This window comes from Falco naumanni, chromosome 6, assembly GCF_017639655.2.
Source record: "Falco naumanni isolate bFalNau1 chromosome 6, bFalNau1.pat, whole genome shotgun sequence".
Taxonomy (NCBI): Eukaryota; Metazoa; Chordata; class Aves; order Falconiformes; family Falconidae; genus Falco; species Falco naumanni.
Window position 1 is genome coordinate 86,871,918 of NC_054059.1, and position 24,238 is coordinate 86,896,155.

Genomic DNA, 24,238 nt, shown 5'->3' on the forward strand with positions numbered 1-24,238 from the left:
AGAACAGACCCAATACTCACCTGGCTACATCCCCTGTCAGGTAGCTGCGGAGAGCGATCAGGTTCCCCCTGCGCCCCCTCCTCTCCAGGTCAACCCCCCCCAGGTCCCTCAGCTGCCCCTCACAAGGCTGGTGCCCCAGCCCCTTCCCCAGCCCCCTGACCAGCTCTGGACATGCTTCAGCACCTCAATGTCTGCAGTAGACATAATTTATGTTTTTTTGTAAAAGACTATTAAGCTACAAAATTTCTAGACAGAGGATTCTCTAGAAATTTTAAATCATTTATTTTAATGCAAATGGCAGGGGGAAAAAAGTGAGTCCTCTTGGTTTTGCAGGCATGGGTGTCAGGGTCTTAGGGAAAGTTGTGTACAAAACTGTTCCTGAGACAGAGTTTTGTAAGTAGCCAACAGTCTGTGCTTTTTCTGTTTTGACATATCTGATCAAAATGCCTTCTAACTCAAGGGAAAATTCAGTTTTAAAAAAACAGAATGTGACCAAATGTAATATGTCAAACACACACAGATATAAAACTTCTCCTTAGAGAATTATAACAACAGAAATACTACCTATCTTGGTTGAAGTCTATCATGAAGATAGGTTGAATTGCTGGCCATCCAAAATTATGATTTTTATTTAATATTAATTTAAAAAAATACTAGATCTGTAAGAGTACGGTCTGTTATGTGACTTTCTGCAGAGAGATACAGATTTGCTCTAACTGAACTCTGAAGCTGATGAGAAGCCACGCGCCCATTCTGGAGCAGAACTGGACCTCAGCTAATACTTCGTGTCTCTCAGCAGGACTCGCTAGTTCGAGCTGGGCACTGAACTAACCACAGCGATACAACTTCTGATTGGAAAATAGGCAAAATGAGCTCATGTCTGTCTGCAAAACACCAGGTAGACACAGCAATTACCAAAAAGTCAACTGAAACTATAGCACACATCTTGATGCTGTTTAAAGTGGTTACTTAACGGTAGGGAAATGATGAAGATCTCTTCACTACAGGTTGCTTGTATTTTTGAGAAAATAAATTAGCTGATAGGCTGCCTTATCACTGAAGAAGCCCTGGTGATCTCAAAGTGAAAAATTTTGCTTTCTTATAAACCTTCCCCATATCTTACATTTTTTTTTGTAATATTTAAAATTCTTTTTTCCAAAGAAGAAAGTGCAAGAAAACGTAATCTTTGTATACTGTCAAAGTAACATCACCTAAAATTACAAAAGCTGTGATAGTCAGCACTACAACTAACATTGTCTTGAAGAACAAAACGGTGTTATAATTAGTTTTGAGCTGCTGGAAGCAAGTGTCAGAAAGCCCTGTAGTCTTTTAAGTATGGACATATAGAATAAAATCCCCACAAAAATCTATTATTTCTTTCTTCCCGCTATTAGATTCATTTATGCTCAAAAACCTGGTACAGAGTAGAGTCTACAGACTGTTAGGAGACCCTCCCTAGCTGCCTCAACCCCCAGACTATGGATAGAGATCAACAGTTTCTCCCCAGCCTTGTCCTACTTTCACTTCTTTTGTCCTCTCCTCTGTTCCCTATCTGTTGTGTTCCCTTTATGCCAGTTGCAGGACAGAAAACAGTTTTAGAGGTGACCATTTCCAGCTGATCAAGCACTACAGTTTGGGGTATTAGCATTGAGCCTTACTGCCCTATATGAATTGTAAGAGAGTTAGAGCAAGGATGGCTAAGGGAAAAAAAAAAAAAAAAAGGCTTCCAAGCTTGAAGGAAGTTTCCTATCAAAGCCAAATTTTTACTTTAAAAAGTCTACATCTAACGAGGATTATAAATGTCATTTCAACAGACAGATAGGTTACATAATTATTGAAATGAAGGCTGTTATTTTTAACATCAACTAAAGCATTCACTGGCAAAAGCCAATGGGAACGTAGTGTGTGTTTGTTTAAAATGGTAGCTCTGTCCTCAAAGAGCATGCATTTCCATAGAAACACATTAGAATAAAACCCAAATGATATACCTAAAGATAAATCTGAACTTTTGATTTAAAAAAAAAAAAAAAAAGGACCAGACACTTCTCCATCTTGCCAACTCTCAGTATTTTCCTATGATTCTTGCAATACACTTTGTTTTCTTAAAGCTTCAACTTGGGAAACCATACTCAATGTCTAAAAACCAGTAACATCCATGACTCATGACTTCTTAGTGCTTCAGGACTGGCAACACTGTCTTTGCCACAAAAAAGGTCTAGCTGGCTAGAATTCTTGCATATGATTTTAGAATTGATTAGTTTTCCAAATATACAGCTCCATCAAATGTAGCACTTTCATTCTATAAGGACTCAGGCAAACATTTCCTGGCTCAGGAATCCTAATTTTCTACTGACTGAGATACATTTTGGCCTTAGGATTTGAACAAATTTCAAAGCCCAAACCAAAATTCAATTAAAAACCACTAAATGCCACAGGACTTCCTGTCAAAAACATGCAAAGCCAACAAAATATGCCTAGACATGAGACTAAAACTGAACTGAAAACTTCCACCAGGACATAAACCCGTTCTGAGGTTCTCATAACCTTGCATGCTTTTTATCACTGCCTTGATAAATATAATTACTATGTATAGCATGAGCACTCTAAAGTGTATTCCTGACTCAACCTGCATCACACCGCAGCAGCTGGGTTCCAATGTACTGGGGTCTCCCTCTTTATATAATTGCCAGAAGACCACAATGGTCAGTCACCTCAGCTCCCTGCGTCTGTTTTCCCTGTTAATATAGATGGTCAACAATTCCTTCACGTCAGTCTATTGTTGCAGCATTCTCTGATAGAAGCACTACAAACGTGAAAAAATATTTTTGCTTCTGACTGGCCTAGTGAACACATATTGCAGTGGCTGAAACTTTCCTGGCAAGGGTCCTGAAGCCCTATCAAGTTTTTTCCTGTATGGATAGTAAAGCCATAGTCCTCTTCTGCTAATCTGAGCTTGACTTGCTGCTTAGCTTCTAATTTCTAATAAATCTTAGTGCTTATTTACTTTCTATTATTACATAGGGGATCTCATCATGTCTTTTTCTAGTGTAAGTTTGAACAGGATAAGGCAAATTTTCTACTGCTTATAATTATTTAAGTTTTCTTCTTGCCTCATGACTTGAAACCGTTCATCTTACCACCTCAGAGCATTCAATATATTCAGAAAACCCACTCGCATTCCTAACATGTTTTTTCTGTCCCGTTAGCTCCCGTTAGATTAGTAATGTAAGTAAAAACTAAGCTCGTAAAAGGTAACGTGGTTACATGTATGTAGGTGTGTAAAATCAGTATATGGCTATCAAGAAAACGAAGCTCACCTTGCTGCAGTAAGGCAGTGTGGAAAGAAGTTGTACCAAAGCTACGGTACAGAAGACAAAATGAAAAGCGGTAGCAGTTATATAAGAGGAAAAGTAATTGGGTGTCGAAAATAATATTAAATTGCCGACTTGTACGTACCTTCATAATAATGTTCTTTTCCGTTCTCCTCCCCTAACATCTAATCTAATACTCAGTTTGTATCATTACTTTCTCACTTACAACCATTTTTTTCCTTAGATACCCCCTTACTCAAAGAAGTTTGTATGTTAGACTGAGACTTTTATTTCCAGGTAAGGCAACAGGGCATCAGCTTTAACACAGTGCATACATTTTTGTGTTTATATATGTGTGTGTGTGTATAAAAAATCTTACTTGTTCCTTAGTGCAAGTTTTCCTTTCAGTACCAAAACCAGAAGCACTCATTGCAACAAACACACCAGAACCTAGAGCTCTTTGGAAAATTCTGACTTTATTTTACTGCCTCATTGGAGGCAAAGTTTTTTATAAAACATAATCTGCCCACATAAGGTGAAGTCCTTTTAAAGCCTATATTCACAAAAATGCCAAAGTCATTGCAAAGAAACTTGTCCTATTTGCCCGGCTTTATAATTTATATTTACTTCCTACTTGCCTTACAAGTGACTCATAGCTTGCACCAGATCTGTTTCACCACTGATTTGAACCTAGAGACTTCTGTGGGTTACAGACCGCTAACCCTACCTACGTCTAAACTCTGGGTCATATTTTCCCAACCACAGCACAGTCTGCATGGTGGTCACACCTGCAAGGGAATTCACCGCTCGCTCCAGAGCCACCCAGACCACCTGAGCAACCCTCCCACCCTGTAAATGCTGCTGGTTAAACAGAATTGCTTTATGAGATTTACCTAAAAACATATAACCACGTACACAAAAATCAGATAGCTTCAGAATTTAGAACTCTAATTCTTAAGCCAAATGCATCCTGGGAAGACATTAAAATCTACTGTGTTTTTTTTAAAAAAATACATCTTGGTGAATTCAGAAGCCAAGAGGAAAGTTATTGGCATGGGGTTTAAATGGAAGAAAGGTGCCTATAATTCGGCTTGAACAAGAATACCAGACCAAAAAATGTCACTTAATAGCTCCAGAAAAGTATAACGCATCCTCAAAGATTTCTCTTGACAAAAAGGTCAGTATGCAAAAGCATTTCTGTGGTTCTCTACAATATTTTGGCTAAAAAAATATTTTACCATTTACTTATTTTGATGGCCTACTATCTTAGAGAAATGATACATTGAAAAAGAAAACACTTCATAGGGAGGAAAAGAGATACTACTTGTAAATTAAAATACATATGCCCTGGATCTTCCCAGAGTTCGAAGCACAGGCATGAACTGTATTTATATTAGGTTACAATTTTGAAATGACGGACCGCTAGGGCTGCATAGGTCACTGGTGGATGTAAAGTTACATATATACACACATGTCTTTGCCGGCCTTACTAAGCAAATTCAATATTGTATTGCTGCAAAAGGTATTTACTTTTAAATTCTTTCCTAGCCACAAATGATTGTTTTTGAAGTAATACAAATGCTGTCATAGAAACAAAGCTGAGAATACTTTAGATCAAATCAGGAATCTCTTCAAAGGGATATTTTGAAGTCTTTTCTAGTGAAATGGACAAGAAAACAAACCTTATCTTGCTACTTTCACTGTCAATGAAAGGTTTACTACAACAGTATAGTTGCAGCCTGACAAATGCTTATTGTTGCAATGACTTAGTGAGCACTGCATTCCACCCAGAGATATTGTAAGTGTTTCCATCAGGGTAAAGACGTTCAAATACAAACAAAATGAAGTGCCTAGAGGAGGAAAGGAGGAACAAGAATTTATCAGGACTGCTAGTGATTTATGAGAAGTAATGATTATGGGGCCCAGGCAGTGTGAAGAGATGATTCTATTTATCATTTTCCCCTGATAGCTATGTGCTAGAAAGTGGCATCAATATATCATCAAAATATTAAGCTGGTGGCCCTGGAGTCTGGAATTTATTTAGGGAGATGTCATTGTTGCAGGTGTCTGTGATGGAAGGGAGGACAAGTTAATTACCTCTTCACCAATCTGGATCTCTCGGACAGAGCGAAGTAAAAGCTGGTATCCTTCAAAAACGATCACACAGTTTGGGTCACAGCTGTGGTTCAGCAAAGACATGCTGTGAGGGGTGGTAGAGGGGGAGAAAGAGAAAAAGAACTTTACAGAGGAGCCTCCACTGCCATTCCCCTTTAATCATTTAAAAGCAGATAACATGATCATATCTGAAGTATCAAGTAATAAAGTTATGGAACAAATAAAATCCCTGGCAAATCAGCTGCTCTTGGTTAGTGGAGGAATATTAATGCTGAGAAGATCCCTATTCATTGCTAATTGGAGGCATGCCTGGATCTCTTCAAGTGTTTATGCCTCCCGTGTACTCAGGGCAGGAGGGAGGTGGTGGCCTCCCAGAGACTTTCTAAGAGGCCTGACTAGGGGTGAGGGCAAAGCAGGCAAGCGGGGAACAAGGCAACCTGGGCAGTTCAGAGCAAAAGGTTAGTACCTGGGCACTGTGTTTTATTTCTGCTGCTTCTGCTCGGCTTCAGGGCACTAACCTCACTGGTTACCCTGACCATCAGTGGAACTGCAGCTCAAAGGGACCAGCAACCAACCTGCATTTCATATCAGGCACAAAATGGATTTACTACGTCCCAAAACCAAAGTACTTGGCATATAGAGATGAAAGAAGAGATACAGCCATTGCCTCTGTTTTGCAAATATTTTGGTTCAGCCACTGTTCTTGTGGCTTGTGACAGCTGAAGCAGCAGAGCTCACTGGGGAGCTGCTGCCACCTCCAAGGGACACAAACACTGGTGGAACTCCTAACACAGGCATGCCCTTCCCTCTTTTGGGAAGAAAACTTCAGAGCAAAATCAATATCTGCTATACATTTTTGAGTCCCATGCTTCATTAGCTGAGAAACAACTGACTTTGCCAGGCCAGCATTGGTCCCACAGCAGAGTGGGGCTGATGGTTCTTCCCCTATGGGAATGACCTATTGAAAGAACAATTCTGGCATCATCAGACTGGAAGAAGAATTTTTGGCTTATCCAGCTCCTGGCTGCCTTTAATTGCTTTCTTTGACTGCTTGATTCACCAACTCCAAATGCCGACTGTTGTTGGCAAAATAGAGGATGTTGCTGAGGGTCAGAGCTCTGCACCAAACCACGTTTATTCATTCAGGTTTTAACTCTTAAAGGAGCTATCAACAGGAGCCTGCCTCTCTTGATACCTCTTCTGGCCTAATATAATATCTGTGGTTAGTCTCCACATGAACCCAGTAGCGTACGCTGGGAGAGAGTATCCATTTCACTTATTGTGAGATCACTGGGCATACTCCCAAAGCTGCTGGCAAGGTGATGCAGAGAAGGACTGCAGGAGTTTTATCTGTTTTAAAATATATTGGGATGCTGAAGCTATCAAGCCACGCAATAACATCTAACCTCTTACTGAGACTAAACAAAGCACTTTTAATCACATTTCATCTTATGGAAACACTAGTGGGTTTGATGACAATTTCATCAGGAAGCATATGAATTCATCTGGAAGGGCATATGCCTAGGATTTGGGAACCACAGGTTTAAGTTCACAATTTTCCCAGCTCAGAGTGATCTGCTACAGCAAAACTCTTGAACTGACTTGGGAAAGAGTCTCTTGCATCCCTTGGCAACACATTATCACAGAACATAGCCATTCTCTTTGCAGTCAGGGTCTTTTTTCAACCAGAAGAAAACATTTCAATAATAATAATGCTCCAAAATAATATTCCATTTTCCCCAAGTATGTGAAAGGATTCATTTCCATTCCACTACCAAATGAAATGACTGTTCTGTACTTTTCATAACACTGATTCCCATGTCCTCCTAACCACCCTTCCCTCACCTGTACCACAAGGCAGGCTCTAAGACATTAAGTGTCCTTAGTCAAATCTTACACGTGACATTATTAGAAAAAGAAGCAACAGAGACAGGCTCACTGAGGTATTGACAACATAGTTCAACCGTACATTCACAAAAAAATGAGATGGTAATATATATATATAAAAAATATAGACTATACATATTAATTTTACTAAACATATAGACTATACATACATTAATAATTACAGGTAATAAATCTATGAAGGCAAAACCATCCCTGGTACCTACTTCTTACCTGATACAAATAAATACTAATAAGAAATTCAAATATTAACATCCATCTTTCAAGGGGCGTAACTTTTCACCTTACTGGTTTTGTAGTTATGGAAATTTACTAATAAATGTGTTCAATTTTTTTTTTTTTTTTTAAATTACCATTTCAGAGGTTCTTGGCTGCAAAATATCTGTATTCTAAAGATGTTTCCTTATGCTAGTATGTTTCCTTATGCTAGTCCCAGTCATGTATTTTCGATGTTAGCATTTATTCTTACTTAGAAAAACTACCACCTCCACAAAAATAAAATAAAAAGATGTATTTTATTTAAACTGTTTTGATTATGTAATTGGGACTATCAAGAATGTTTTCAACTTGATCATATTTTTTATTCTCTTGTAATTTATTTGCATTTCCTAGTTTCTTGTTTAGACATGTTACCTGCTGCTTTGATGGCCCTTACAGCTACCTAGGAAAAAAGGAAAAAAAACTTACATAGATTTTGCCTATGAATGAAACAGTGTCCACAGTACCTGGGATACAGGCCAACACCAACATCCTGCATCTCTCCATTACTGATGGTGAAACAGTTACAGGTCACCTGTAAAAACAAGGGAAAAAATCCAGGATTACCAGAATCATTTGGAAACCCCATACTCAAGTGAAAAGAAAAAACTTTCAAAATAAAATGAAGGGGCAATTGGTAATTGGATGGGAAACATTCAAGCTCAACACTGGCGCTCTTTCATTTTAGAGCAATCACATCTGGGGGACACTCTCCTGTAAAACTGCAGTCAATTAAAAGCAGAAATATTAGTATCCTGCAAAAATGTGGGGTTAAACACATGCAGAGGCCCTACTTTCCTTTCCAGAGAGTAAAAAAAAAAAAAAAAAAAAGCCACCCTACACAGAGCCTGAGAAGCTCAGCCCAGAGACAACACAAACAGATGACAGTGGCTACTGAGGAGAAGAGTGGTTGTTTCCATGTGGGGACTCTGCTGATTCCAGGCTGTCCCAGCACCTTTTAATGAGTACCAGAGGAGCCCAAAAATATATCTGGGAAATTTTGAAGCAAACAGCAGCCTGGACTGTGGCAACCTGATACAGGCATAAATAAATACAAAGACTGTGCAATACCATATCTTTCACAGAATCACCGAATCACAGAATGGTCAGAGTTGGAATGGACCTCTGGAGACACACTAGTCCAAACCCCAACATTATGGGTATTTTGGTTTGCATGTAAAAGATCCAACAAAAAAACATGTTCAAATTACCACATAAGAGAAATATAACCTTTCATTTAACCTCAAATATTCAGCTTGATAGTGTATTCCTCCCTCATACAATCATACAAAGCTAAAGTGGTTTTAGAAAATGGAAGTTGCTTGCAAGTAGCTATAACCCTACCCCAAACTACCAGACTGCAGTTTCTTGGTGTTCAACTCCCAGACAGATCAGCACTTAGTAAATAATTAGCAAGTATCATTTTCATGGGCTTAAACAAGGACCAGAACCCAGTTCCTAATGTATCTTTTAAATATCTGTTTTTTTGTTTTTTAACAGCTGGTTTTGTGTTGGTTTTTTTTTTAATATTGTTTTTTAGACAATCTGTTGGTCAGCTATCAATGAAATATTAACAAAATATTTTATGTAGAAAACCACAGCATTATACTGCATATACAAGAAAAGTCCCAGGTCTTTTCTGCATAACTTTAGATTATTAATATCATTAATCCTCATTAGAACAAAAAATGAGTTAGAGTAGGATTTGGCAGACGTGAAAATGAGATTTGAAAGTTGCAGTTTTATCCATAGAATAATTGCCCAGAACAGTAAATGCGCACCTCTATTTTAAAGAGGTACGCTGAACAATTTAATAGTATATCTTACCCTATAAATTGACAAATTGTTATTTATGAGAGCATTAGCCATAAGGTGAAAATGAAATCCTCTTTCAAAATTTCTCATAAATTCTGACAGCAAAGTTAATTTAAATAAATGTACATGCAGTAGGGCATGTGCTTTTTTAAATGGTTAGACAATACTTTGACTAGTCTATTATTTATGTAACCCATTCAAATGTTCCTGATCAATTACCAAAAGCATACATCTTAATTATTTCTTTCCTGCTGGCATTGGATATAAAGTGTCAGACAACTTCTGAGCAAAGATTAGTCCATTTAAAGTGGCAATTATCCTAGTTCTAAAAGTATTTACTTGATTTAGGTATTTATTGAGAAAATAATGCCTTCCAGGTAAAAGAGAAAGAAAGCCAGCTTATGTGGACCTTAGCTCTCTCTAACGGATTATGAAGTAGCAGAGGTCAAACATCTCTTAGAGCTAAATGAATCCTTCTTCCTTGCAAAGCTCCTATTATTACCATAAAACGTTTATATTAGCAATACTGAATGTTTATTACTGTAGAGTTATAGAGACTGTTTCACCATTTCATAGTAAAGGTACGTATTCTATTATGTGAAAAGTCTTACACATAGAAGTTGCAATAGGTTTACTTTTTCCTTTTCATAAACATTCATTAGCTTTTTATACCAGGATATGTGTGAAGAAAAACTAGATGAATAGATGCTCTGGGACTCAGACATCAAGAACTTCTTTCAAGAATAGTTTGCCATAAGGCACTTTTTAACCTCTCTATTTTAGATATTTTCATAGTATACAGTTGCATCTCAATATCCCAGAGAGGTAGTGAAATACCATCTAATTCCTATTTATTATTTGCATTTTCAAATTTGAGACTAGGAATCAAAAAAGGTATTTAAGTACATAAACACAAGCAGAAATCTAACTGGTCCCAGGAATTTTGAGCTGCATGATTTTGCACACAATCCATAAGCACAAGAAGTTTCAGGTGCTCTGAAGTTTGATTAACCACCCAGGCAACAATCTTTTCCCCCTTTTAAACTCAGGTACAAATAAAGTAAAATAAAATAAAAGCTATACACATTTAAAGTGCTACATTTTTAAATATCGGGGGGGGGGGACGGGGGGACGGACAGACAGCTGGTTTTGTGTTAGGGGTTTTTTGCTTTTGGGGTTTTTTTTTGTTTGTGGGTTTGTTGTTTTTTTTTTTTTTGTAATTATAATTATTTTTTCCTGTTCTCAGCAGGTGCAGAGAGACAAATTGAGATGGTCATGGTGGGAGGCAGATCTCATCGTTTACAGTGTGAGAAATGTATATAATGTCAGTCCTTCACAGACAGTTAGCAGCTGGTAACAGGAATCAAATATAAAATCTTCATAGTCTGTCAACTGATGATGAGGTTGGTTTTTTTGTTCTCTAAAATTCTGTTGAATCTCATCTACAATTCTCTTTACATTAACTTTTAAGAGGTTTTAAATCTCAAAGTTAAAGATCAGTCCTACCAAGGAGAGTTTCCAATCCAAAAATGCACCACCAGAGGTGACGTAGCTGACACCTCCATAGAAACAAAAGGAAGAAGGCATTTCTTTTACAGAACACCTGAAGAAAAATCTGTTCTCCTAGCTCCCCAGATTCACAGACGTAGCTCAAATAACAGCTAAATCTGGAGTACGTAACACGGCTGCAGGTAAGCTGCTTGTTCCTAAAGCAATTGTTTACAGATCAAAACCTACTGGGACTGGAAGTTAACTAAGTCCATTTCTAGGGGAAAAAAAACCCAAAGCAAAACAAACAACATCTTTCTCATGCATCACAGCATTTCATTCAGGTTTCATGGTCACCTTTCATTGTCTTTTTTTCTGCCTTAACTGAGCCACCTTATTCCTTATACTACAATCAGGTTCTGATTCTGTGTGATCCCAGGTTTTAAAATAAGAACAATTCTCAGCAATCTGGCACTGCATGAAATGTGTTCTTCCTTACAAAGGCATGGCCCTTGTCATCTTAACTCCTGCTGAATCATTTATCTCAGTTATTTAATTTGTGCTGTTGTTCAACTTGTCCCTTTTGATTCCTCTAAAAATTCCTCTCTATCCAGCTATGCAGCACCAAAACTGCATATCCCCATACGGAGACAGAGCAGAGTACTCACACAGTTTGTTATGCCCACAAATAAGGAAAAATGTCCACGTATGTCGGAACTTCAAAGTTGCGGAGATGAATTCTTTGCCATTTCCAAAATTTCTGAAATAATACATCTCCCAGCATGAGATCCAAAGGAAAATTCTCAGGGGAAAGTCACAGACTTTTCAACCCCTGTGATGCAAAACTTCCTTAGGAGTATCCGAGAGTTCTCAAGGCTTGTCATCATAGCCTGACTGCCCATACAGTTCACTAACAATGTAAACAATCAATTCTCAGTCTTTGAGTTGGCTCCAGGGCAATAAATCCTGCAAACTTATTTAAAAGGAATTGCAATTTCAAAAAACAAACAATATTTTATAAACTGATTGACTTAAGCAAAAAGATTTGCTCTTTTGAGAGACTGCACATGCTTTAAAGAGGTATCTTGGACCCAGTAAAGTAACCCACGTAGAAGACATAACCTTTCTTGGAATGGTAAACACACAGAGAATAAACCACCTTTACTGACTGACCAGTATCAGCAAACAAAAATTACTGCAATCTGTTAAATTTTATGTCCTCTCTGAGTGACATACAAAAACTCTGCAAATTTACCCCATGAAGAGGTCTCTGTTCTCAAGACGTTTGGAACTACTGTCTGAGCAATCTCTGTGCCAGACCCAACAGTCTGGCCGTGAAGATTTATTTTGGTGTTTGCATTTGACAAGGTATGAAGGCTTCAGTTTGGCAACATACCAAGGTGAAATTACTTTCAGTTCGGACGTTATTCATATTGCTTTATACCATGGATTTGCATTTGGGTTAAATAAAGCAGCCTCATACTTGATAGCAGGATATTCCAGATTTGCAATTTTGGACACTAAGACAATGAAAAATATCAACAGGGAGTAAGAGAAAGAAAACAAATAATTATTAGTTAGCATTTGCTGCACAAATCAAATTACAAACACCAGAACTAATAATCAATCATTCCAGCTTCATGTGTTCCTGTATTATAATATTATATTATAACATTATAATATAATAATAATAACAATGTAAAATTATAATTACTATATAATAATTGATCATTGTGTCTTCACGTGTTACTGCAACACAGTGAGGCAGCTCTTATAGCATGTAAGAAACCCTCACCAGAAGGACTACCAAAGGGAATGTTGCACTGATAGGGTCAATATAATTTTCAGCTTTGATATACAATGACTCCAGCCACCTCTGTAAATGGTGTGACACAGCTGGTTTATTCCAACCCACCACCAGGAAGAAAGCCATAACTAACACTTTTTTCCCTAATTTATGAACCCAATGTAATGTAAATTAAAGATATAAAAAAACCCTTCACAGATCATTAAGTTTCTCATTCACACCAAAGCTGCCTGGGTATTCCTGGTCATTGGCGAATATTTAACAAAAGATGCTGTAACCAGTTCTCGGGCTTCTCGAGGGACCCAAACACTATCCAGGAGGAGGGGATGGACAGTAGATGCTGTGTGAGGCACACACTAATTCAAGTGCCCCAAACATACCCCGGAGACCCTCCAGCACCACTACATCCCCCTGTAGCTCTGCACCGACAGCTCCTTCCCCCTCGAGGACGAACAGATAGCGGGCACAGATGGTTGATAGATCTCAGAGCTGCTAACGACTTCATTTGGCACACAGAGTGCTAGAGCAACAGTGCTAAACTATAAACGCACAGTATGCCGCGGCGGTGACAGACCTGTCAAGCCCCTGTTTCGAGTGTATTTCACTCAGCTGCTCGTGGCCACAGCCCAGAACACCCAGGCTTCACAGGCAGAGCTTCCTGCTCTGCAACCCCAGCTCCATCCACTGGACAGGGTATTGGAGAGGGAGAGGGGAGGCGGGTCGAGGTGGGAAGGCATCTGCTACCAGAATGCTGTGCTGAAAAGAGCCCTGTTACAAGGCGTATTTGCAAACTAGACCTTTGTGGCTTACACACACAGTTGCATGTCTTACTAAATAAGAACTGAATCCAATTCTACATTGCATTGTACTCAGGACTTACCTACCAGATTCCATGGCAGCCACAAGAACCAAAACTAGATGAAAGAGGCATCAGAAGGATCAAAATAAACCAAGAGAAAAAAAAAAATGATTCTTAGGTGTCTTGTTCCAGACAAAATCAAAACATATGAGAACGTCTTTGGGAAAGCTTTAATTTGCTTACATTTTTTCAGTTTGAGGAAAGGGGACAAGTACTTAACTGTGATACTTGCTCAGAAGCCAAATATTGCTGCAATACCATGAAATTTGGAGAAGTTACATTTATTTCACACCATGACTGAATTTGCAAATATTTCATTTTACGTCAAGAAAAATTCATCCTATGAATCTCTTGTGCCAAAACATGAATGTTTTGGCTGAATTAGACTATCATGACTTCAGAGCTAGTTACAGGGGAGATGTGTATTTCCAACTCTTTTCTTAGTTCTTCATCTTATGTCTTTGGAGATCTTTCTTCACATCAACTATCAGTATTTCAGGCCTTTTTTGCTGTCCTAGCACATAAAAGTTTCTGATGAGGGTGCAAAACACAGGTATCCCTTGCAAAGGGCTGTCACCACCTACAAGGCAATAGACCAGAAATTTGGCCTGACATTAACAGATGATTTAATGCAAGTGTGCTTCAGGCATCCCTTTTTAGTACTCAGCTAAGTGGTGTAATTTTGATTGGAATGGAATGAAAATAGGTCATGGCAAATTATCTCCTCTCTTCTTAACCCCACACATACTTCTCCAATCTTTTAAATAAAAATATTTAGCTATGAAGCTAAATATTTTTGATTACTAAGAATTTCAAAGCCATCATTACTAGGATTAATGTTATGGTTGCTATGGGCACTTTTTTTTTTTTTTTTTTTTTACATGTGTACAAGATGTAGTTATAAACCTAAGACTTGAGAAGGTAAATCTGAAACATGCAAAAATACTGCACTCGTCGGGTAAAATGAAGTATCTTGAAGTTTTGTGGAACCCCCATTAAAAGTTTCGTGCAACCTGTCCTAACCTTTTCACAAATTTCTCCTCTGACACCAGTCAGTAATTCTCATGCTCCCTTTAGAGAAACTCTAGCTTTTTACCCAGCCCTGCAAATGTTATTATTATTCCTGCTTTTTGGAACAGAACTGAAATGCATCTATTTCTGGAGCAGAACTGGAGAGAGGGAACTGCAAAGCCACTAATGGATCGTATTACCACACGCTTGCAGCGCTTGGCATTATTAATTGCAGTGGAGTAGAGGCATGACATCCTTCTCTTCATCCTCATTTTCCTACTGGTAAATCCACTCCTGTGAAATGGGGCAGAGTTATTAACTTGATTTCAACAGCCACTGCATGTCTGCCTGTTGAAAACAAACTGCCCATTTATTTGAATGAGATCAAACTTCCTGGGCATCCCAGAGCGGTTAACTGATTTGTATTTGTCTTGCCTATTTTGTTACAGGTAGCTGTCTATCTGCTTTGTAATGGTATCTTGAAAAAATACATGCTGGACAATAAGAAAAATTAGGTTGAGATTGAGCTATGGGTGTTAATTACATAGACAAAAGCAAAACATTAATGGAATAATCTTGTATAACTTCAACTAATAATACAGGTGGAATAAATTACTGTCTGTCATCTGCTTCCATTACCCAGATGATTTCCTTTTGCCAGGCTCATAACTGCTAGGCAGCCTAAGCTGGGTGAGATGAAACCTAGCCTAAATGTTTCAGGGCTTGCCATCTTTATTCTCACTGATGCAATTTGTTCCTTCTGGAGGTGCTTGTTGAGCTAGACTTTCATGTATATTTAGCTCTGGAAGTTCATTGACCATTAAGACTTCGGATTTGGACTGTTGGGCTTAGTGGATTTTTGCCTCTCTTTCCAGTTCTTTTTTTTCATTCTTTAACTAGTGCCCCACATTATCTTTTCTACTTGGGAGGGGAAGTGGGAGGAAGATAAAAATCTGGGGATTTCATACCACTTCTTTAAAATTGTTTCCAGGAAATTTTTGCAATCACAAAAGCTGAGAAAAAAATTTCAAGAAGAGTAGAAAAAAATGAAACATCTCTTCCAAAATGCGATGGCATAAAATGAGTATTTTTAAATCCTAAAAACTTAAACAAATATTAAAAAAAGGTTTGATTTTGAAAATTATTCTGAAAAGGGCAAAACGTGGCAAGCATTTTTGGAGAAAAAAACCACATTTTTTCTAGTAATTTTTTCATAAGTATCATGAGGTTTTTAAACCAGCTCTAGTGTCAAACTAGTGTTTCTTTTTGCGGTAACAATCTGACAATTTAGTCAGATTCCATTTCCTTCTCTGGACAAAATAGAACAGTATTACATTTAAGGTAAAGATGGGATGTGATACATAGGACAAATTAAAGCTAAAGTAATAATTATAAGGCCTGTGTAACTCAACTACTCAGCATTCAAGGAGTTCTTGGATTTCTATAGGATGTGTGCATTCTTAGTATCTCTGAAAAATCAGCTCCCCAAGGATTTCTAGCTAGCATGGTTTTTTTTCTACATCTCCATTTTGGGGGTTATTTCAAACATCGCTCTAATCAGGAAACAGTTGAAATAATTTAATTTTCAGAATTCCATAACACTGGACGTGTTTAGTCTCAACACAGTACATACGCTTCTAGTTACTGTGAGGCATAGCTTTCATGCTGATGCCACTCATTCTCTCATTCCCATGATGCTAGTCTGACATTCTTGGACAATCCAATTTGATGATAAACCACAGTCAGTCAATGAGTTCTAACAATACCAAAGACAATTGCTAGCACTGTGCCCTATATTTGACCATATTGGGAAGTGACAAGCAGTTAAGTCAGAAAAAAAAAATAAAAAAATCCTGCTCTACTCCTTCGGACCCACAGGGTACATTTGGCACCCAGGACCTAAACCAGAGCACCTCAGAGCTGCATCTCCCACTGATAGGCCAGGGTGGGGGATTCTGCTTGAAGAGGCTCTGGATGCTACAGCCTGCTCCATTCAGGAATGCCTGGAGAGCTGGTACAGAGGAAAAGGAACCTCCCTTTCACATTTTGTTTGGATTCCTTTGTGACTTTTGAAAGTACTAGCAGAAGATAACTGATTATTTTCCCCAAGAGAAGGAACCATAGACATATTTTGGGTGGGTACATGGGAACAAGGCTTACGGCAACCACAACGTCTGTACCCCAGAAACTAGCAGAGAGAAAGTCACCATCCCATCTATCAGCATTCCTTACCAGAAATGACATTACTTCAACAGAATAGATAATAACTCCCAGTATATTTTTCCACCTACAATGCAATAGAGTATTTTTCCTTTGAAATAGCATTTTTCTTTATTGTGCCAGATTAGTATTAGCCATTATACAGATTTTTGTATTGTTACTAGACGCTATTACTAGTTAGGTAAAAAACCACACCACCTGAAGGCAGCATTAAGCTATACTTTCATTTGAGTAAGAGGCACAGAACAAAGGAAATATAATTATTTACTCCAAAATAAGCTCATAAATTAAGCTCAAACAGAGAATTGCTAGTCAATGTGACATCAAATAATGAGCTGATAAAACAACTGCAAAATAGCTACATAACAAGTAGATTTTATTAGCACAGCTAGAATCATAGCTTGCAGAAAAAGTCAGGAAAAAGCCAAACTTCTATGTATGCTTCCCACTTAATGAACTCTCTTACGGTATACAGACTGTAAATTGGTGAGAAAATGGTCAAATAATTGCATTATTTGATCTTTCACTTATAAAGAAAAAAAATATTATTTTGAGAAGTCTGTACCAGATCTCTTGGAACAAAGAAAAAAAGGAAGGTTAGACAAACACTATGTTGAGCTCACAGTTCAAATGCTTGTACATAGCTAACTAAAGTTCACAGACCTGCATGTAATTGCTGTCTACAGGAAATACTTGCATTAGCAAAAGAATTTTCTCCTCACTCCTTCACCTTTGCCCTTCCACAAACTCACCAGCAAAGAAACCTCCTAAAAGCATTTCCGTGATGAACAGGATGCCCCCTACTTCTATGACATGAACTAAATCTAACAGCCAGGAACAGAACCTGTCAGCTTCTCAGAAACATGATTTTAGCCAGTATTAATTGATAAAGTACATACTTCTATACAAATAAGCTTGAAACAAAATCATCTACTCCTTGTTCATTTGTCCTTGTTCAGATTTCATGTGTTTTTTTGAAGCTTGTAACACAAGTAAGAGCACAATATTTGCACTTGTAAATTGGCAGTGACTCCAGTGGCACCAGATGAGTTACACAAAACAACAGCTAGTTAGGAAAAAAGTTCACAAGCTGAACTAGAATTAAAATTTCTGTAAGTACTGAAATTGGGTGATGTAACTCCATGTGGTTAAAATTCTGTACATTTCAGACAAAATAAATCATTGTCACTAAACATCTGTGAACTTTGGTGGCTCAGTTCTTAATGTAAGCTTTTCACCATAAATGTCTCAAGCTCATATTAAATATTAAAATAAAGAGATAGAAGTTTTTTTTTAAAAAAAAATGGACAGTGCATGTGATATCATTAAATAGCCTGACTACCCAAACTTGAAAGCTGAGGAAACATTTTAAAAAATAACATGCAATTTTATTTCACTTATTCTTTTTTTCTTTAGCTTGAGATACCTTGAAAGGCACTGAAACAGCATTTATCAAAAATATCTATGTTTCCCCAGCATTCAAATGATATACTGCCATTTACAAAGTGACTGCTGTAACCATGTATTATTTCATGTGAAAATGACACTTCTGCCTACCAACAAGTATCAAAATTTCTTTATAGGAAAAGTTTTATCATCTTCCCCCATATATGCAAGCCCAGGAAAATAAATACCAGTAGCATACCTTGGAAAGCTGTTGCCTACCAATATGCTTTGATTTCATTTTATCTTACAGTTTTTAAGTCAATTCAATTGCTTTCATAACCCAGATTCGTGATTTCAGGAACTTTAAGAACAAACATGATCTCTATATTTCAAAGTCTCAACATTTGCTGCAGTTTGAGACAATTACAATGGTGGTATGTTATACATTTCAAGCAAGAAAGATGGCTGAGATGGCTGTGCCAGCTTTACAAAACTAATTACAGATTTGCAGAATACCTCTCTGATTCACAACACTCTCCTAGTGCTTCACCCTATTTTTTTCTGATATGCAGATTCACTCTCAGCAAATCACAGAACCACAGAACAGTTGGGGCTGGAAGGGACCTCTGGAAATCATCTAGCCCGACCCCCTGCTAAAGCAGGCTCACCTCCAGCAGACTGCACAGAGTCGTGCCCGGGCAGGTTTTTTATCTACAGTTCTCATACTCCTTACTTCGGGGGGTTTTGGTTCTTTTTTTTTTTTTTTTTGGGGGGGGGGGGTGTGTGGTTGTTTTTTTTTCCATTTTCTGCCAGTCAGATCTTTATATATACCCAAGACAAGCAAACCAGCTAGATAAACAGTGATTTCAGCAAGCAACCAGGAGTAGCTGGTGTTGCTCTTACACCTGACAAAACCCAGGGTGGCAGGAAAGAACACACTAATTTTTGGTCGCACTAGTGGATCCTGGCAAATTTCTCACTTCCACCTCCGATGACAAGTTTATACCTTGAAGCTCTCTTAAAAACACCACAAAACTACAGAAAGTGCAAAACTGGATCAGAAATATGAATCACAAGGCACGAGGTTATTCAAATCTACTGTTGCATTTCTCCTCATAGTCTGCATTTTGACACTGACTCTGCTCCTTATGTTTATACTGGTTTTACCCAAGCATAATGCCAAACACCTACATGCTAAAATGCATTCTTCCTTGACGAGTTAAAATTCAATACTATGCCTATGATTATTTAAGAGCATATTTGCCTTTCATCTAGGACTAGTGTCTCATCTGATTTGACTGCCTATGAAAATGTTACCTTTAAAACGTTGTATTTCCATGAACAGAATGAGGCAAATCTATAAAGTAATGCCTAAAACTAAGACATTTCACCCTAAGGATCCATTCATACACTCATACAGTAAGAATTTAAAACAAAAATTAGAAAATTGCACTAGGTAAAGTTTCACTGTTAGCTCTTGTTATGAGAGCCATGGGAGAACAAACAAAGTAAACTCATCCCTTTTTTTCACCAACAAACGTGGAAATAGTTCTCTTTTTTACATGTTATGACAGGAAAGAGCAATTTGTTCCATTAAATCCTGTTTAAGTTACAATTAAAATGTACTTTTAAAGTATTTTACATGCTGCGCTACTGTTGGCCATTCATCTCAAATATAAATCATCTGTGTGAAATTATGAAATTGTAACCTTTAGGTCATCCATCTACTTAAATCTAAATATTAAGCTTTCAAATACCAAATGCTTCCACCATTTTTTGGGGTTATTTTTTTTTGTTTTGGCTTGGGTTTTGTTGTTTTTGGGTTTTTTTTGTATATATATATTCAGCTCAGCCTAATGAAAATGCAAAACATTTTGAAAGTTTGAATCATGCTCTAGCCTTTGGGACCAGCCTTTTCAGACTGAGTCCAAGTGTCTTCCCATAGACAGTCAGTAACATCACCTCCTCAGTGAAGCTCAGACAGGTGCCCCTCTTCATCAGCAAGGCTCCTCCTAGCCATGAATGAAGTGCCTATTTCTCTTAAACTTCATTGCTATTACTTTTTTGACATTTTATACTCACTGTGATAGCACTACATCGAACAGTCCATTGAGCAATTACCACTTGAAGGACCGTTTAAATCAATCATTCAGTTTATGTAAGATATTAAAAACAGGTATGTGAAAATTATCACTTAGGACAAAATTTAGACTTCTAGATCTGTTTCTCCAGGCTACATTGCCAGCCCTACAGTTAATCATCCATGATTTTTAACAAAGAAGATAAGGAGCAGGAGAAGGAAAATAACAAAACCTATAAAATGACTGAATGAAGTAAAGAGAAATAAAATAGAAGCTGAAACTACAGGAGATAATGTATTCAAAAAACAAGTTCAAACAGACAACTTGCTTCTTGATGAGCATTTATTATCAGTTTGTTTGTGGAAAGGGTATGGAGGAGAGGACCCAGCAAAATACTAGTCAAGGTCAATGGTGCTTAATTTCTACCACCTGTTGCTCAAAGGTGTTAGAATACACAGGGCCCAAGAGAATATAAGTAAAGATAAGAGTTTTCTTTTCAAAATTAGTACACATCTTAATTTACTCAGCAGTTCTAAGCAGCGATGCAGCCAGCTCTGACACAGTACTTGCTTGTAAGTGCCTGCTGGCACACTCTCAAAGGTGCCAGTGCAGACAACAACAGCCAGCAGCAGTTTTTTGCCTCTGCGTGCAAATGCAGGGCTGAATTCAGCCCCGTGGAGCTGAATCTTCACCTGCCTGGGGATCTCAAGGCCCCCGACTCCAAGCCACGCTCACCAATTCACAAAAACTGCCACTTATTAACTAAGGACAACTTATTACCTGCAGGACAACTGGGGCTACAGAAATCATATGCCACGCCTTGTCTTGCCAAAGGGGCTGCATAAATACTGGGGTCCCTCCACTGACATCCCCTCACCCCATCAGCACCTACACGTGGAGACTGCACTTCCAGCTGCCACTGTGGGAATGACTGACTGAACGAGTACGGATACCCTGAATGAATAACGAATCTCTTTTGCTGCTTTATGAGTAAGAAGTTTGTTTAGGATTGTCACCTAACTTTGTACAAAATAGACATTTGAAGAGGGAGACATAAATCTTCACACTTTGCTTTTATTTGAGAAAGAGGCCCTGCTTATGCAAGCAATTACAGGGAAGTTTTGTTTTCAGCTGAGCTTTCTCACTAACCTCAGAAGGTTACTCATTTTCTGCTCACAGGTTTCTGCTGCCATTGCTTAGCCGCTTCAGCAATCCACCCTGCAACCCGCACCCCACAAACGGTTCATCCATTTGCTTGAGTACTGCTATTCCAGTTATAACTAGCTGTGTCTTACTGTGTCTAAAGACCCTGCAATATAACTACTGTAAGAAAGGTAATTTTACCTTTAAACTTATTTTTTTATTGAATAGACATGTGATTTTCATGCAGAATCTGGCCATTGAGAGGATTTCCAAAGCAGAAGAGTCAGCAATAGCCCCAGGACATGCGCTTGAGATGGGAACATGACAGTAACAACTGTGTGGAGCACCTTTTTTACATGTTGCTTATTGGCAAATGTGTCACTGAGTAATACTTGACAATATTTAATAAAATGGATGCAAAATTCTTTTACAAAGGAAACACATTAAATGAGAAACCAAGTGAAGCATACAGTCTTGGTAACTAAAGGATGAACTATTTATAGCACAATACTGCCATGAGACTGGACAACAACAGCAAAGGGCAGGAATGCTGACTGGGCTTTCAGAGAGCTGCATTAGTACTGACATGTGGGGAGATAGAAGGAGGGAAGATTCTGTCAAAACAAAAATAATGCCTGAATTTTTACATAAAAGCCATTATTTTAAAAGCCCTATTTATACAAATCTGACAAATCTCCTCCAAGACACAAAGAGATGACTGCAAAATACAGCACACTGATATTTACTCAGAGTTTGCTCTGCCAGATCTGTGTGCATGACTATGAACATACTTTCATACCACCTCATGTGTTTCTCTAAAAAAAAAAGACGTATTATTGAACAATACAGTCTTTGGCAGTAACTTAAGCCATAAAGCCACAGATTTTGCAAACCAAGTATCCATAGTAACTAACTGCACAATACATGAACTTGGGTATTATCAGTTTCAAAATTATTCATAAACAAAAACGCGACTTATATGAATTAATAAACATCTGAGCCTGTATATTCCCATGAGTAAAAATGTTTATCCTAATTAGAACTGAGCAATTAATGTTCAACAAATCATTTACCGTCCAAAAGCAGTTTCTGTCTTTATTTATGGAATCTCTGAAAGTAATTATAAATCTGTCAAAATTCATTTGAAATCAGCTCAAATCTTTCGTTCTAGTTGCTATTTTTTAATTCAATGATCCAACCATGAACTAGGTAGTAAAATTCGCACTCAAGTACTAAAATTGTGACAGTCGCTGAGTCTGCAGACACATTGTCTAACTTAAAAACTGAAAATACTGTAGTTTATTGTCATTGCACTGCAGCATATATTCTAAATGTAAATCACAATCCTAAAGACTTCCTAAAACTGAAAGAAGCCCTTCCCTAGAATGAGTCTTTGAAAATATTATTTCTTCACTTTTTAGCCCACACAGAAATTGTTACTGAGACCATCCTGAGAATTACTGTTTTGGAGAGAAATTTTTCTTTTCTTCTCCCATTATCATGTTATTGGAGTAACAACTACTTCAATGATTTCTGAAAAGAACTGGGAGCAAGAAATATAATGATTCAAATGCAGGAAGTAAAATAATGGAGCGTTTCATCAGGAGGGAGGGAAAAAAGGTAATGCTTTTGGAGATCCTTTCCTCACTGCAGCTTCTTACAGAGTTTCTTTCCAGCTTCTCACTTTGGCAATTCAGTTTCATGACTGCAAGTTGGAACCAGAGTCCAGCAGGCCTGAAATATTATTATTTGCCTGTATATCTGTAGCTTTATATTTCTAATTGCTCAAGGGCATCAAACAACACAGAGACATTAATTAGTTAAGTGTTATAACTGCCCTTTGAAGAATGGAAATGTGGCACCAGATCATAAAGATGTTGAATGTAACACCAAGGTCACAGAGTGCATCAGCAGCAGTTTGGCATACAGAGGAATTTTTTTTAGATTCTTTGTACCATAGAATCATAGAATCACAGAATTGTTTACGTTGGAAAAGACCTTTAAGATCACCGAGTCAAACCACCAAAAAATTTACAGTTAAAAATAAAAAAAAACACCCTTAACGTTCTTTGGAAAATAACAGAAGCATAAAATCTGCAGTTGAAATGGGATTCCTGGCTTTACGGTTCCCTGTGGCACACGCTGATGGTACCCTGCTGCAGTACAGCTACAGGCAGAGCGCTGGTGGTGTTACGCCAGTTCAGGGGCCATGTATTATTTCATGTCTTCCATCCTGGCTGCGTGATACAGTGAAATCAGCTGGTAGTTCCAACGCACTTCTCTGGCGCATTTTCAGTCCACATTTGTCTTCCCCCAGTTATGTAGATTACTGGATGCCTGCTAACTGCCATTACAGAGGGAACTCATCATACGGAAAACAAAAAAAGTGAGCAACACAGAAAGGAGGGAAATAAATCTCCTCAGCAGCTAAAACACAGAAAGCACCAGAGCCCACCTTGCCCGCTCACTGCAGGACACCCGCTATCCCGATGCCGTGGCCACCCTCGGCAGGGCAAGTTTTGCCCCTCCACACCTGCAGCGCTGACAGTGAAGGGGTGCCTGCTGCTGGGAGCAGCTCGCCTGGTCCCCCCGGGTGATGGGGGACATCACTGACAGCAGTGGGGGGCTGCCATGTCTGCACCCTCCAACACAGGGGACAGCGGCAGGCCAGGAAGGCACTTAGGAAAGTACCCAGTGCTCAGCTTGTCAGGCCCTAAATTTAATACTAAAAGCAACACAGCTGGTGTGCTGTCGGCATGCCCGGTTAAGAGTTCATGTTCTCAAAACACTCCTACCGGGAGATGGAAAGCCCTGAGCTGGTTCCTGTCTCTCGGAGAGC

At 38.3% G+C, this 24,238-nt stretch overlaps 1 protein-coding gene across 2 annotated transcripts in view; it reads right to left on the reverse strand.

The window, feature by feature from the left end:
• The window catches only part of SMYD3 (SET and MYND domain containing 3), a 418,391-nt gene that overhangs the window by 76,645 nt on the left and 317,508 nt on the right, over positions 1–24,238 (reverse strand). For both annotated transcript variants that reach the window (XM_040599061.1, XM_040599062.1), the window contains 2 exons: positions 8,057–8,124; positions 5,409–5,511 (listed from right to left, as the gene is read on the reverse strand). In XM_040599061.1, coding sequence (XP_040454995.1) covers positions 5,409–5,511; positions 8,057–8,124 — 171 coding nt within the window. The remainder of the gene's footprint in view (positions 1–5,408; positions 5,512–8,056; positions 8,125–24,238) is intronic.